Here is a 15,197-nt window from a genome sequence, read left to right on the forward strand (position 1 = left end):
TCCTGCTCCTCCTCCTGGAGCCACCGCCATGGCCCAGCTGCCGAAGAGCCCCTCAGAGCACCCGGACCTCCGACGCCATGGCTCGAGAAACAAATTAGCCTCCAAAGCGAGCAAACAATGCAAGGGGGCGATGAGAAGCAGGAAGCATGTAACGTGGAGGAACCTCAGCCCGAGCTCACTAGCCAGCCAGCCGTAGGACTGAGAGGAGGAAGAATGGCACATCTGGAGCAGCGCGCGACGGGCGGAGCAGCACCACGCGGCGACAAGCTGCGGCCGCGTGTGACGGCCGGAGCAGCAGCGCAGGCGCACGGTGGCCGGGCTGCTTCGGCGGGTAGGAGCGTCGGCGGCGTTAGGCACAGCATGAGAGGAGGTATTTTGCAAATTTGCACTGATCAGGCCACATGTCTGAGGAGATAACGGTGAAAACTGGATGGGAGGTTGACGGAATGGCACAGAGGACAAAGAAAGGCACAAAGGACAAAGAAAGTTCGGCCGATGATACGTAGATGCGAACGAATTTTTTAGTGGCATACAGATAGAAACCCATCTTTTATTATAATGATATATACAGGGAAAACACTCTAAATTTTGGTGTGATCGTAGCCGCAGAAGTCACTGATCGGCTTCTCTACACACTTCTAAACCCAGCCCGCTAATATGGGCCTTAGCCTCGACGACCCGCGCATTTGGCCCAGCCTGCGCGCCTGAGCCCGACGCGGCGACGCCCCCCCGGATCCAAACCCTAGCGTCCGCCGCCCCCCTCAAGTCGACCGAGCCCGTCCTAAAACCCTCGGACCACGAGCCAGTCATGTCACTCTCCACGCTCAACCACCTGGCCGCCGCCGGCGCCGGGATCGGGAAACCCTTGTCTCCGGCTGCCCCGGCGGCGGCGCGCTCGGTGCGCCTGCTGCCTAAGGCGCGCCTCCCGGGCCCCGTCTCCGCCGCGGCCGCCGCGACCGCGTCCGCTCGCGCGGACCCCGCGGAGGATAGGGTTTCCGCGCTGAGCCAGGTCTCCGGCGTGCTGGGGTCGCAGTGGGGGGACGAGGGGAAGGGCAAGCTCGTCGACGTGCTCGCCCCGCGCTTCGACGTCGTCGCGCGCTGCCAGGTGAGGGGATGCGTTTACGTTTCGTTCGTGCGAATCCGTTCGGTGGCGCTACTTATCTTCTCTATGGTGAAATCTTGCTGTCCGCGGCGAGAATAGTTGGAATAGTTTGATGACGAAATTATAGTCTTAGTGTAGTATTCACCTTCGTCTGGTGTTATTGTTGCATCCCTCCCGCTGTCACCTATTCTAGTGATAACCACTTTATGTAAAATTCGTAGAATATAGTTTTACACATTTGTAGATTTTGAGTTTTTGCACCTTTCTGGATGTTAGATACATTGCACCTTCAGATAAACACTTTACTGTAAGACCGAAAGATTCACCAGTGATAATTAATATCTTGTCATTTTTCATTTAGAAAAATTGTGGATTGCATGATTCAACTGGACAGATTGTGCATGTAATGACTAATTCAACCAAAAAGAGTATACATATTTACTGGTTTGCATAATAATCTTGCTGCAAGCTTTTATGCTAGCTGCCTTGTATTCTTAAAGCAAATCACTGTAAGTTGTTGCCTAGTATTCTTAAAGCAAATCACTGTGAGTTACTTAACTTACTCAAGCTTGACACTTCACCATATTTTGCATCTTCTAGTCTAGTAATCTATGTGCATGTAGTTTATCAGTAACATATATGTACTAATATTACTACTGCTCCTGGGGGTAATTACAAAGCCAGTCCCTTATTTGCTTTTTGCTTGATTTCTGTGATGAATATTCCTAAACTCTCAGAACCTGTTTGGCCGTTTGTGTAATTGGGTTATCTGTTGTTAATATTTATACACTTCACATGAAGTTCTTGGAACACAGCATGAGCGGTTAATATCAGTCAGTTGTTTCTCCTAAGTTTAGAAACCTTATCTTAGTTTCAACCATACTGTTACAGGGGGGAGCAAATGCTGGACACACCATCTATAACTCCGAAGGAACGAAATTTGCCCTTCATCTTGTTCCATCTGGTATCCTCCATGAAGGGACACTCTGCGTTGTTGGCAACGGAGCGGTGATCCATGTTCCAGGGTTCTTTGAAGAAATTGATGGTCTTGAGTCCAATGGAGTCTCCTGCGATGGAAGAATACTGGTCTCTGATCGCGCACATCTGCTGTTTGATCTGCACCAGGTTGTAGATGGACTCAGGGAAGCTGAACTGGAAAATTCCTTTATAGGGACAACTAAGAGAGGCATTGGACCTTGTTACTCAAGCAAGGTAACTCGAAATGGACTGCGAGTTTGTGATCTAAGGAACATTGACACTTTTGGGGATAAGCTTGATGTCTTATTTAAAGATGCCGCTTCGAGATTTCAAGGCTTCGAGTACAGCAAAAACATGCTCAAACAAGAGGTTGAGAGGTACAAGAGGTTTGCAGAGCGCTTGGAGCCCTTCATTGCTGACACTGTCCATGTATTAAATGAATCTATCCAACAGAAGAAGAAAATTCTAGTTGAAGGTGGCCAAGCAACAATGCTGGATATTGATTTTGGTACCTATCCATTTGTGACTTCTTCTAGCCCTTCAGCTGGTGGGATATGCACTGGCCTTGGGATTGCCCCAAGGGTAATCGGTGACCTGATTGGAGTGGTAGGTTAAAACCACTTTTATTATTATAGCAGTCCTATTTCTTCATGGGGTGCCTATATGTTCTACATATTTTACATGCAGGTCAAAGCTTACACATCAAGAGTCGGCTCTGGTCCTTTCCCAACTGAACTCTTTGGAGAGGAAGGTGATCGCCTTAGGAAAGCTGGAATGGAATTTGGCACGACAACCGGCCGTCCAAGGCGATGTGGCTGGCTTGACATTCTTGCACTGAAGTACTGCTGTCAAATCAATGGATTCTCATCACTGAATCTGACCAAACTTGATGTTCTGTCCGACCTGCCAGAAATTAAGGTGGGGGTTTCGTATAACAAAACTGATGGACAGAAGCTACAATCCTTCCCTGGGGATCTTGACACCCTGGAGCAAGTACAGGTAAGCTTTGACATATGTTTCTGTTCACTTTGTTTCCACAGCTTGTCAATCAAACCATAAGGCCTTTGGATTGAATCATTGCATTGTTTGGAGAATTTATGCTAATTTCTGTTTTTGAAGACATGATTATAATAAGCTTGTCTTGAAAGGTTGTGGTTTTAAAGAGTAACTAATTTGAAAGTGTCGATTTAGACAGGTAAGATACTAAGAATACATATCTTTCATCTCTTATGTGCCCTGTCTTGTGTTTTAGGTCAACTATGAGGTGCTGCCTGGGTGGGAAAGTGACATTTCTTCAGTTCGAAGTTACCATGAACTTCCCCAAGCTGCTCGCCGCTATGTGGAGAGGATAGAAGAGCTTGTTGGTGTTCCAGTGCACTACATTGGTGTTGGGCCCGGGAGAGATGCTCTCATATACAAGTAAAAGCCACTTCATTTTGTCAGCGGGCAACTGGACGAAAAAATCAAGCCTTAACTAGCTTTGAGCATTTGCTCTTATTATTAATCTCCCTTGTCATGGTAGCTCTGATACAGCGAAGTTACTGGCTGGTGGAGTGATCTAATGTGCACAATAATAAAACATCTTCCGAAACATTTGCTAAGGCGAATAAGGATGAGCGTTTTGCACTAAGTTTGACTCACCAAATCATATATTTTGTACTAATTGAGCCTGGTGTAATGTGATCTGAAAAATCTGGATTGGATACTCTGCTGAGTGCTGATGTCTACCTTTTGGTTTTCTGTTGAATATGAGGCATAGCTGATGGAAATATGCGTGTGCTTGCCCTAATTTTCCTATCAGCCTACGTTTTTCATTGAACTCCATTAAGTTTGTCTACGCACTTATTTTTTTAGAGAGTAGGTCCGGGGCATATCTCTCGAAATTCCTTAGCTGCATGTGAGAGGTGAAATTACATATGTTCTCATGAAAGATAAGTTTACTGCCTGTGAGAAAAAAAACTTCCAAAAGATTTACAGTTCCATTTTTTAACCCTGACAATGTCATTTTGATGTCTGAAAACGCTGAACAAATACTTACGTCTTGGTTGTAGGACAGATTTTAGCAACTCTAGGAACTATCAGGTGGGGCATGAATTCTTCGGTAGCAAGGTCGGCACGCAGCGCCGGCGAGCTATCCAGCGGAGCTGAGCTCCAGGCGCGGGAAGCGGCGGCGAGCACGTGCGAGGCTGCGACGGCGAGGACCGAGGAGCTCCAGCGAGCGCGGCGCCGCTTGAAGCTGGTGCATCTCCCATCCGCCACGTGGGCGTAGCCGGCTGAACCATGGCCATACATCATGGCGCCAAGCTTTACCGCGCGCGCGCGCAAACCACACATCCCACCACACGACTCCCGCGACCGAGCGGAGCGGAGCGTCTCGCTCGCCCATGCTTCTCCTCGCCCCCGCCCCGCCGGCGGCGGCCGCCGGCCGGCGAGCCGCCCCACGGACCCCCGTCCGCTGCTCGAGCGTGCACGAGCTGGAGCGGTCCCCTCCGGCTCGCCCGGGCGCGTCGCTCCCGCCGCTGCGGGCGGCGAAGCGGGTGGTGCTGGTGCGGCACGGGCAGAGCACGTGGAACGCGGAGGGCCGCATCCAGGGGAGCTCCGACGCCTCCGTGCTCACGCCCAAGGGGGAGTCCCAGGCCGAGACCTCCCGCCAGATGCTCCTCGCCGACTCCTTCGACGCCTGCTTCACCAGCCCGCTCGCGCGCTCCCGCCGCACCGCCGAGATCATCTGGGAAGGGCGCGACGACGACCTCATCCCGGACTCCGACCTCCGCGAGATCGATCTCTACTCTTTCCAGGTCTGATTGCTGTGATTACGCAACGGTGTTTGCGTGAATGCACGCCCCCAATTCAATCCAGTCGGCTTGCTGATTCTCCCATATACTTGCTTAGCAGGTGCTTGTGGAAATGCCTGAGTGTAACGAGCTGCTGATTCTGATTTCCAGGGACTGCTGAAGCATGAAGGGAAGGAGAGGTACGGGGTTGTGTACCGGCAGTGGCAGAAGAATGCGGCCAACTTCAGCATCGACGGGCACTACTCAGTCCGGGAGCTGTGGGACCGCGCACGGAGCTGTTGGGAGAGGATTTTAGCACACGAGGGCAAGTCAGTGCTTGTGGTTGCACACAATGCAGTGAACCAGGCGCTCGTTGCCACTTCTTTGGGTGGGTGCTCTGCTGCCACGTTTTAATGTGTAGTATGTGATGCCACGGCTGATTGAAATTGATGTTTGGTTCCTCGCGTTAATGTTTAGGACTTGGTGCCGAGTACTTTCGGGTTCTACTCCAGAGCAATTGTGGCGTTAGTGTGCTGGATTTCACCCCAAAGACTGGCGGAGGTCCTCCAAATGTTTGTCTTAACCGCTTAAATCAGGTGTGTTCTGGTCACTGACTTGAACCTTTTATACGTCAGATCTTCAAATGTTAGTACTTAGTAGAACATATAAAAGATTATGTTGTTTTTCATTAGAAATTATTCTTTTGGTAAGGTGGAACTTGTACTGCTTACTTGTTTCTGTTAGCACTGCCATTTTGTATAAACTTAGAGATCAAGATAAGACAGGAAAATGGAATGGTTAAATTCCCCCCAAAAACCTTTGATTTAACCTTGTGCTCCATTGTATTTTTGTACAGACCCCAAATTCTCCTGTTGCTGCTGGAAGTTCTGGTGGAAGAAAGACTAGCAAGAGGATCATTCTGGCCTGTCAAGGAACTACGCAGAGCAGTTCTGAGGTATATGACTTTTATCGTATGTGCATGTGTTCTCTGATCTACACCATTCATTGCTTTGTGTTGCAGATTAGTCTAGGTGGAATGGGATATGTACCACTGAACATGCTTGGGACTATACAGGTACTTCATTTTATTTCTTGCATAATCAGTTTGTTTTTTCCAACACATGTTGAGCTCATTTCTGGACATATACTTTCAGTCTCAGAAGACTGCAGAACTACTTCTAGATCTGAAGGTGAACAGTATTATCTATAGCCCACAAGTTGCATCTGTTGATACTGCAACTGCTATATGCGAGGTGACTGTAATATGAACTAACAATGAAGTTCATTAAATTGTGTTCCCTTTTGCTTCTTCCTGTTTTTGGCCTTCTATATTTGATCCCGTGAGGTTATTGCAGGTCCAAGAGGCGGCAGATTGCTTAGGTGCTGATTGTGTGCCTCGTTATGTGGAAATGAAGAACTTGCTAGAACTTCAAATTGATGATGCCTTTCAAGCAAAGCAAAAGGTTTGACCATCTTCAATGTCCACAATTTCTGCAAAGCGTCATACAAGTTCTACTAGTGAATAGATTATTTCAAGCTATCTTTTATGTCTTCAAAATTTGCACGTACCTTTTCAATGTACTGCCCTATTCATATAGTGTGTTTGTAGCTTGGAAACACTCAATGTTTGTGCACTTAAGTAATCATCAATGCTTTTCTTTCCTTCTGCAGAGCTTTGGGGAAATAGTTCAATCAGGCTGGATGGGCAGCATGGAATACAAAACACTAGAGCGACTGTGGGCTCAGTCCAAGGATGCGTGGCAAGCCTTGCTAAATGAATTGCCGGATGATAGTGAGTCGGATCGAGTTGTTGTGGCCGTAGGCCATCCAGCCATTCACCTTGCTCTGATCTGTCGATGCCTCGATTTGCCAATGGAGTACATGTCATCTTTCCATCTAGACGATGGAAGCATCAGCGTGATCGATTTTCCAGATGGACCTAAAGGAAGAGGCGTTGTCAGATGCACAAATTACACAGCCCATCTCGGAAGATGGTCAATACCTATTACGCGGCCAACCGAAAATGATGAGGAGTTCTAACATTCTTGAAGGTAACGTTTTCCGTGTTAATGTATATAGCATCCTTCAGAAACACACACGTGTAAATATCTTACATTGATGTACGTATATCTTAATCTCAATATGACAATGTCTGTGTACATAAAAAATGTATACGTGCTCAGTTGAAAAAAGATCTCCATGTTTCTGCTGCCCTCTTGCATGAAGTGTGAACATTTCTGAGTCTGTCTGTCTGTCTGTGGTAAGGAGAACCCTGCACTCGGTAGCGATGCAGATTTGGCTCAGGCTGAGCTCTGAAACTTGCACTCCTTTTGTGTCGCCAAGCAAGTGTGTGTGTGTGTGTGTGTGTGTGTGTGTGTGTGTGCTCGCATGATGACATGATGTCAAGTGGTTATCAGTTACATTGACGAAGATACTGCCAAAGGTTGTTGCCACCAGGCATGACTCGATCTGCATGGCGGAAGGTTCACATCACAGCCTGGGCAGGAGCGTGACACGTGTCTTTTCTCTGCCACGTGTAGCTCTTCATCCTCCTGCAGCACTGCAATCTACAGGCTACTGGCTACTGAGCCTTTGCCGAGTTTGGTCCATTCCTTAGATCCTACAACTGCAATCTCCTAAAATGGATTCAGCACCACACCAGGTGTCCCAATGCCAGCACGATTACTCCTTGCCGGCCGCGGTCTCCGGCAACGGCCTCTACACCGGCCGGCCAAGAAGCTCACCCGCCGCCGATTCCAACGATGCTCTCCTCTTCCTGGCCGGGCCGGCCGGCTGGCTCATTCGGCTGGTCGCCTTCCTCGGGGAGCTCGTCGCCTCTGCCATCCTCGGCCTCGTCTTCCCCGTCGCCACTCTCGTCGGCGCGCTGCGCGCCCTTCCTACGGTGGTCGCATCCAACCTCCGGCGCGCGGCCCTCGGCCTGCTCGCCGCGGCGTGCACCTTTGCCGCCCTTGTCGCCGCGCTGTTCGTGTCCGTGCTGCTCGGCTTCGTTCTTGTTCGGCACTGGGTGGAAGAGCCGGTGACCGTGCGCCGGCCACTCTACTTCGACTACACGGAGGCGCAGCCGAGCGCCGCGGTGGCCCTCAGCGGAGCGCGGGGCGTGGCGCTGCCAGCCGGGCACTCCGTGAGGGTGTCGATGGCGCTGCTGCTGCCTGATTCCTACCACAATCGAGAGATTGGCATGTTCCAGGTATACAACTGCATGATTTTACTCGATTCCTCATCCAAATTTCTTGGACCTTAACAATTCTTGTGCTGACTTGAATCTAATGATGAACTTACTTTCTGCAGATTAAAGCAGAGGCAATCTCCGTCAGTGGAATCACCATGGCATCAGCTGCGCAGCCATATATGCTGAGGTACAAGAGCACCCCTGTCCGGCTAGCGCAATCTGCGCTGATGTGTGTGCCACTCACTCTGGGCGTGCGCAGCGAGACCCAGACTGCAAATCTCAAGGTGTTGCAGTATAGGGAAGGTCATGGCCGTCACAAGAGAACAGGGCTCATCAGAGTTCTGCTGCAGCCAAGAGCTGCTATAGTGCAGCTGCCTCAGGTGTACAAAGCAGAGGTTGTTGTGCAGACAAATCCTCCGTGGACAAAGAGCCTGGCACGGAGCTTTAAATGGACATTATGTGTGTGGGTGTCTTTCTCTGTCTACATTGTTCTTGTTGTTCTTGCCATTTGTTGGGTCCGGCCCCTTGCGGCATCCGCGAGAAATAGAAGGTTATCTGAACTTCAGGCCAATGGAATGATGACTTCTCATCTGGGTACAGTAGACATTGGTGAGAGCCCAAGCCAGGAGTTATCTGAAGATTTTACGGTGAAGAGGAGAGAGAGGAGAAGCAAGTGGAAATCACAATTTCGGAAGCAATTACATGGAGGCAGCATGGACCTCGAGTTCACTGAGGGTTCGACTTCTAGTGTTGCAGTGGTGGAGACTGATCAGGCCATGACCCATGAATGATCCTTGAGAATCCAAGTGCACCCAAATACCCAATCCTCAGGATGATATCAACTCATTCGATCAAATACGTTGCTGTGAAATTTGTGTTTACTGTTACTGCCAATTTTCTGTATATGAGACCCAAATATCTTTCATGCAAGCTTTCGAACAATGCGTGTAAAAAAATGTATCAATGGATGAAAACTGCACGAACTTCATGGAAATTGTGTTCCTTATTCATGTGTCTCCCAGACTGTAGTTCTTTGGGTGAATATATTTTCATGGAAATTATGGACTGTCCCGTTTATGGTTATAGATGTTGGCCATAAGAGCATGGAGCAGCATGTTTCTACTTCTACATGCCAGTATCTTGTAAGTTGAATTTCTCTCAGTAATCTGTGTATTTTACACCCTCTCTAACAATAAATTGTCTAGTTCAAACCATCTGCTTTCCTGCAACTATGTTTTCAGTAGCCTTTCTTGTTCCTGTTCCTTTGTTGTGCATGTAGACAGCGAAAGACTACTAGTAATTTGTTAGATTGGCCCTGCTTATTACAGGTGCTGAAAATTGTATAAGCTGGGACCATTAATGCTATAGGACACTGAGGTTTTGCACAGGTTTTAATACTTTTTACTAATCTTATTACAGCTCCTGAAACTGTCAGATAGGGCTATTGTGAGCCTCAAGCAACTGATCCACATGTCTTCGTGCACCAATATTTTGTTTCCTCAACAAAGTAGGGTGGAAACTAATATGTTGAGCATTGCACAATCATTTATTGTAAATATTGATGGGCTAGAACCGTGCGGGCTCATCTTTTAACAGAGACTTCTCATGCTGATCAAAAGATTGAAGTGTTTTGAGCTTTTGCAAGTTACAGCAAGCTGGGCCATCCCAACTACACCGGCCCAGAGGAAGGAAACTTCATCATTTCCAACTGGGAGTTACCTGGTATCCTCCTTCCTATCGAGTGCATAATTAATTTATTTCGATGTCTGAATTGCATCCATGTTGATTTTTCTCTGCGTTTTAGTCTGCAAAGACTTGAGAAGTATCTGCTCCATCTCCCCAACTGCTTCACTGCTGTCAGTTAGGATTATTAAATCGTCTCCCCTGTTGCAAAAATTTATACTTTAACTGGTCAAATAGTAGGTTAGGTGATATAAAATGCTCTTTTGTCAGCTTATGCATTTATGGACCATTTATAGTAAAAAAAATTCTAGTTGAACAAGAACAGAAAAAACGTGTACATAATTCATCTATCTGCCATGCTATTATACATATATGAATTGCAGCATTATATTTGGTTCTCACACTATTGACCATAAATTTTGTTCCTACTAACTATGTGGTCCCTTATGTGAGGAGATTTACATTATCTGGTTTGCCATAAGAAGGAAGTAAAAAAACCTAATTTGCAGCATTACATGTATTTCTGTTTCTTCCTGTTGTTGGAAGTTAAAGAATTACTGTCTACTGTTCTCAGGAATCCTGTCTTCCTTATTTTAAGGTGGGTGCCTAATTTAATGACTTATGCTATACCAATAGAGTTTAGTATGGGGCTACTAGTTTTTCCTCCTCTCGGATCTGAAATCAAAGTCAACAATCATGAATCAATTTTAATGACTTATGCTATACCAATAGAGTTTAGTATGGGGCTACTAGTTTTTCCTCGTCTCGGATCTGAAATCAAAGTCAACAATCATGCACCAATTCTATAATGCTTTTGAGATAAACAACTGGTTTAGCGAATGCATGTATCACATTCTCATATTCTCACATTGCTTCATGATTTGATTTAGTATATAAAATGATTTTTTTACCATGTTTCACATTCTCATTTCTCAGATCAGATTGGTTCATGACTCATGGACCTGTTCATGGACCAATGGGCAGATCCTTGTGAACCTGCATCAGCACGGCAGTAGGTGAGTCTTGGCATAGTCTCTCTGGCAATTAATAAAATGCACTGGATAGATGGGGGCAAACTTATGAGACTAAGGTTGTATCCTGTGCAGCACATTTGATCTGCCATCTGTTTATTGGAATTTTGCAATTTAAGAGTGGTTAGTACAGAGTGGTACCTTAAATGTTGAACGAAAATGTTGCATTAGGCCTATGAACAAAAATGGGGACACTAGCCATGTGACGAGGCCTGAAATTTTTTGAAGACAAATAGATCTCATGCTTTACCTAATAATTTGAAAGTTCTGAAGGATTCCAATTAGTAATACTTCCAGCTTGATGTGATGTCGATGGTTCTTCATTGCCACGCTGCTTCCTGCTAAAGTAGGACCAACTGGGCTCTTGATGGAGTGGAAACTTCCCATGCTAATCAACAGTTGCAACCTGCAAGTAGCACGAGGGGCCATTCCAACTAGAGCGTAGAAGATGACAAAATGCATCTCTAGTTGGCAGCAAAGTACATATCTGGAAATCTGTTTTTTTTCTTCTAATGCTTCTCTTTCTTCTGATTAGGGAACTGAAGATAACAAAGGTGTGCCTCCTCGACCGCTTAACTGCCTTGCTGCTACCAGCTAGAGTAATATAACTTCTCTCCAATTGCATACCACTTTCTCTTCAGCTGGTTCTATTGTAAGTCAGAAACACAAAGGCCTGTTTTTCAACTTGTGTCCTTTGCATTTGGCGAATCTCATTGAGTCATTGTCAATACCTAGTCTAACAAGAAAAAAAAGAGAATTACATCCATCTGTTGCTGAATATGATTGAACCTAGCAGAATACTACCTTGCCTCTTTCCCTTTCCTGGCAATACAAATTTATGTTTGCCAACAGGATTATTTTTTCGCGACCATTCCTTGGACCTTGGCAATACAAATTTATGTTTCCCGACAAGATTAGACATGTAGACTGTGCATCATTGGGCATGGATACCACATTATCTGATCTTTCCTGAGAAGGAACGGGAGTAACAATTGTTTTTAAAAAAAAACAGATAACCAGCTTTTATAGAAAGCTAATAAATTAAGAATTGCTTTCGACTTTTGCCGGTTGTTAAGAGCTGAAAGCTGTCTAATGTAGTAATGTTATCAGGGATCTGCTCTCCTTGTTTTCAGACGAGTGTCTCATTTCTTCTTTAACAATTATTCAGCACGGGGGGTCGGGGGCAAATATTTTAATTTTTTCATCCACTTGGACCTATAAAAAAAGCAAAGTCAACAAACTATGCATAAATTTTTGATGCTTCAGGGATCAAGTTCCTGGTATTTCCGGCACTCTCATCTATCGAAGTAGATTGCTCCATGAGCTTTTTTTTAAGTCGTGTTTCACATGCTCACTTGTCAGATCAGATTGGTTAAGAATCCATGGACCAGAAACAGACTAATGGTCCATGCGCTAGCGCGGTTCTTAAATTCAAACAGTCTAGTCCCATTAGTGTTGGCTAATAATCTAGAAAAGTCTATCAATTATTTAACACAGCGACCTGTCAAGATGGGTGCAAATTTATGAGATTATGGTTCCGATCCCGTGCGACCGCGACACATTTTGTGTGGCATGTGTGCGGTAGAGCTTCGCGGTTCGGTCCAAGAGATACGTGCTACACCTTAACTATTGAGTCATCCCGCAATAGCGAGACCGCATTGAAGAAACATGGAGACATAAGATAGTCTAGGAGACAAGGTAGCAACTAGCAATGAACTCTTTGCTTGAATTCTAATTTTTCATCTTGCTTTCCTTCATGGCATCGTTTACGCATTTCTTAATCCTCTATTATTGGGGAGGCGTAACCTTTCTATGAATTGCAGGTAATGTGGTGCCAAGGTCGGCGTTGCATTCGGTTGGATTGCGAGCTTGCTGGGGGTTAGTAGTTGGCAGTGACGCCTGCGTCGTTGATGGACGAGCGTACTAGGGGGGCGTACGGTACAGGTACCCATCTCTTTTGCTCATCATACATACCTGAATGCATGAATGCGTGATGCCGTGATGCATTGATCAGGTCCGCACTTTTGCCAATTGCCATCACTGATCTGCCGTCCTGTCTGAGCCGACACTTGGCCCCTGCTGCTGTTGCCTGTCGCTCTAGCCCATTTTGCTTGTTCATTTGTTTGTTTACTGAAACTTTGAGCCGATTCTGCTGCATGTCTTGCAGAAAATGAGATTTGGGCTTGAATTCAGGAACATTCAGAAGATGGCAGACAGGACTGGTTGGGCTGGCTTCCTTTGTTTTCCTGCGAAACAAAGGAGACATGCATGCGTTCTGCGCTGTTCCCGGCTGGCGCCCATGCGGCCTGAAGCGACCCCCATTACGCAACTGCTCGTGACTGAAGCCTGACGGCGACGCCGGCATCACCGTGTCCACGCCCGGATGGCCTGCTTCCATCCGGCCCCGCGGAGGAGGGAGATCAAATGATGAATCCACGAGCTCCGAAGCTTTGCAACAAGCAGCCAAACGGGAGAAGATCCGTCGCCCCTGACAGCCGACAACGCGCATGTGTCGAGATCAGGATCGTAAAATATAATGATTCTGTTGCATTTAATAAAATGCATGTATTTTACATGGAAATTAGAATACATTGTAAAAGTAGAGCCTAGGGTACATTTTTCATGTTTTAGTTTTCATCATAACTCAATTATTTGGAATGTGCCATATATTATTTCAGTTAACATATCATCTTACTATTACTATTACTAATTGGAGGTTCCTTTGGAGCTTCCGCACGAAGGCACCTAGAATTCTAGGTGGATACTCTAAAAAAAAATAGAGAAACCTATAAATTCTCACAAAAATCAGAAACATTCGGTCATCAATCCATCAATTCTAATTATAATATTCATTGGATCTGTTATTTTTCGTAATAAATTACTCACCTCTGCTATTAAAAAATAGACTAAATCAATTCTAATTATAATATTCATTGGATCTGTTATTTTTCGTAATAAATTACTCACCTCTGCTATTAAAAAATAGACTAAAGTAATCATCTAAACATATATCTAAATTACCCATCTATGCTATTATAAAAATAATACAAATACTCCCTAAATTTGCATTATTATTACAAATTAACTTACTCCTAAATTTGAATCTACATTATATAATTATAATAAAATATTTGCACCATTATAAAATTCTAAATTACTATTTCTACCATCATTAATATATTATTAATATTAATGTTTACACACGTGTATTCATGTATGATGAAAGAAATAAGAATATCAATTTACAAATAAATAGTTCAACTAAATATACATCGAATACATATGGAGGTGTGATGCAAAATAAAATTTATTGTAATTAGATAATGATAAATATATATTTTAGAGTATGTGTTAGAATAGTTAATAGATGAAAAAGGGTGTAAGGATAATTATAATTATTGATCTCATTCTTATATTAATTCTAATTAGTCCGTGTGGAAGCACTTGTTGATAGACTAGTATATACTATATTGTTACACCACCCGAACAGAAAATATGAAGCATTTACAGCATCCTTTCTTTAAGAAGGGAAAACTTTTTTTACTACAGATTTCTACTAAAATATATTTTTTTATAGAAAATAGACATTATGAATTACTTTTAATGATTAACGGCAAAACCAGTTAGATTATAACCTTTAGTGGTCAATGTTAAAATTTTAATTCGAGGCAAACCTAAAATAACATATTTGTCATCGAAGAGAGTACCCTAGTTTTGGATGTCGACAAGATTCCGCTGTCCTACCTAGTCCATAGATTCATATAGAACACTCTTAGGATTAATTATATACTAATGAAATTAGGATAATAATGAGAAACTTATAGTTTCAGCTTCGTGAGATCTAATATTCAAGAAGCTTTGCACTCAAGTGATAAGGTAGCTAACCAATTTTGCCACACATGATTGACTAAGTCAAGGAAAATGGTCAACCAAGTTTAGACAAATTTAGGTAAGAAGCTAAATCTATGGCGGGCCATGGGGCTAACAAGGTAGGCAAATTTAACAGAAAACAAAAGTTGGTTTGCAAGCTGCGGCTCCCTGAACATTCATTCTAATGAAAAGTTTTTACTTGGTCAATGTTTCACCTAATGGTAAACAGTGTTCACGAATGGTTCATCTAATTATTTGTCAAAATGATGGCTTAATCAGCTAAATTATTTAGGTAGCGCTAATAACATTTTCAGCGAGCTAACAGCTGTTGTTCGGGTGAAGATGGCTTGGTGTTTTTTTTTTCTATAGACTCTGGTTAAAAAAGTAAAACTTGGCATGCAAACAAGCCCGTAATTCAAACTGAGATACAGATTTAGGCTTGTTTGATAGGGTTCCGGCGGTGCTACTTTTCATTTCAAATGTATTTTGTTTGCGCACAGTAGTATGATGTACGAAAAAAATTACTAGAATGCTGAATAGGGTTGAAAATGGGACGGGAAAATCCCGTT

General features: G+C 44.6%; 3 protein-coding genes across 5 annotated transcripts; all 3 read left to right on the forward strand.

Annotated features, from left to right (window-relative positions):
• Positions 1 to 733: 733 nt before the first annotated feature.
• Positions 734 to 3,849, forward strand: LOC120685755 (adenylosuccinate synthetase, chloroplastic). Of its 2 annotated transcripts, XM_039967839.1 has the most exons (5): positions 734 to 1,105; positions 1,994 to 2,686; positions 2,768 to 3,079; positions 3,333 to 3,501; positions 3,550 to 3,849. In XM_039967839.1, exons 1-5 carry the CDS (start codon positions 809 to 811, stop codon positions 3,552 to 3,554), a joined length of 1,476 nt encoding a protein of 491 aa, XP_039823773.1. In that variant the 5' UTR covers positions 734 to 808; the 3' UTR covers positions 3,555 to 3,849. The 2 variants fall into 2 exon arrangements, with proteins under 2 accessions (XP_039823773.1, XP_039823774.1); XM_039967840.1 differs by having other exon boundaries at positions 3,333 to 3,849.
• A 553-nt stretch (positions 3,850 to 4,402) lies between these two features.
• LOC120685754 (2-carboxy-D-arabinitol-1-phosphatase-like) lies at positions 4,403 to 7,068 on the forward strand. 2 transcript variants are annotated; one of them, XM_039967838.1, is made up of 8 exons: positions 4,403 to 4,878; positions 5,026 to 5,242; positions 5,332 to 5,450; positions 5,711 to 5,809; positions 5,876 to 5,929; positions 6,009 to 6,107; positions 6,210 to 6,317; positions 6,526 to 7,068. In XM_039967838.1, exons 1-8 carry the CDS (start codon positions 4,465 to 4,467, stop codon positions 6,892 to 6,894), a joined length of 1,479 nt encoding a protein of 492 aa, XP_039823772.1. In that variant the 5' UTR covers positions 4,403 to 4,464; the 3' UTR covers positions 6,895 to 7,068. The 2 variants fall into 2 exon arrangements, with proteins under 2 accessions (XP_039823772.1, XP_039823771.1); XM_039967837.1 differs by having other exon boundaries at positions 5,711 to 5,929.
• A 180-nt stretch (positions 7,069 to 7,248) lies between these two features.
• Positions 7,249 to 9,127, forward strand: LOC120685756 (seipin-1-like). Its single transcript, XM_039967842.1, has 2 exons — positions 7,249 to 8,062; positions 8,164 to 9,127. Exons 1-2 carry the CDS (start codon positions 7,496 to 7,498, stop codon positions 8,833 to 8,835), a joined length of 1,239 nt encoding a protein of 412 aa, XP_039823776.1. The 5' UTR covers positions 7,249 to 7,495; the 3' UTR covers positions 8,836 to 9,127.
• The last annotated feature ends 6,070 nt before the right edge of the window (positions 9,128 to 15,197 follow it).

Source organism: Panicum virgatum, chromosome 8N, assembly GCF_016808335.1.
Source record: "Panicum virgatum strain AP13 chromosome 8N, P.virgatum_v5, whole genome shotgun sequence".
NCBI classification, from domain to species: Eukaryota; Viridiplantae; Streptophyta; class Magnoliopsida; order Poales; family Poaceae; genus Panicum; species Panicum virgatum.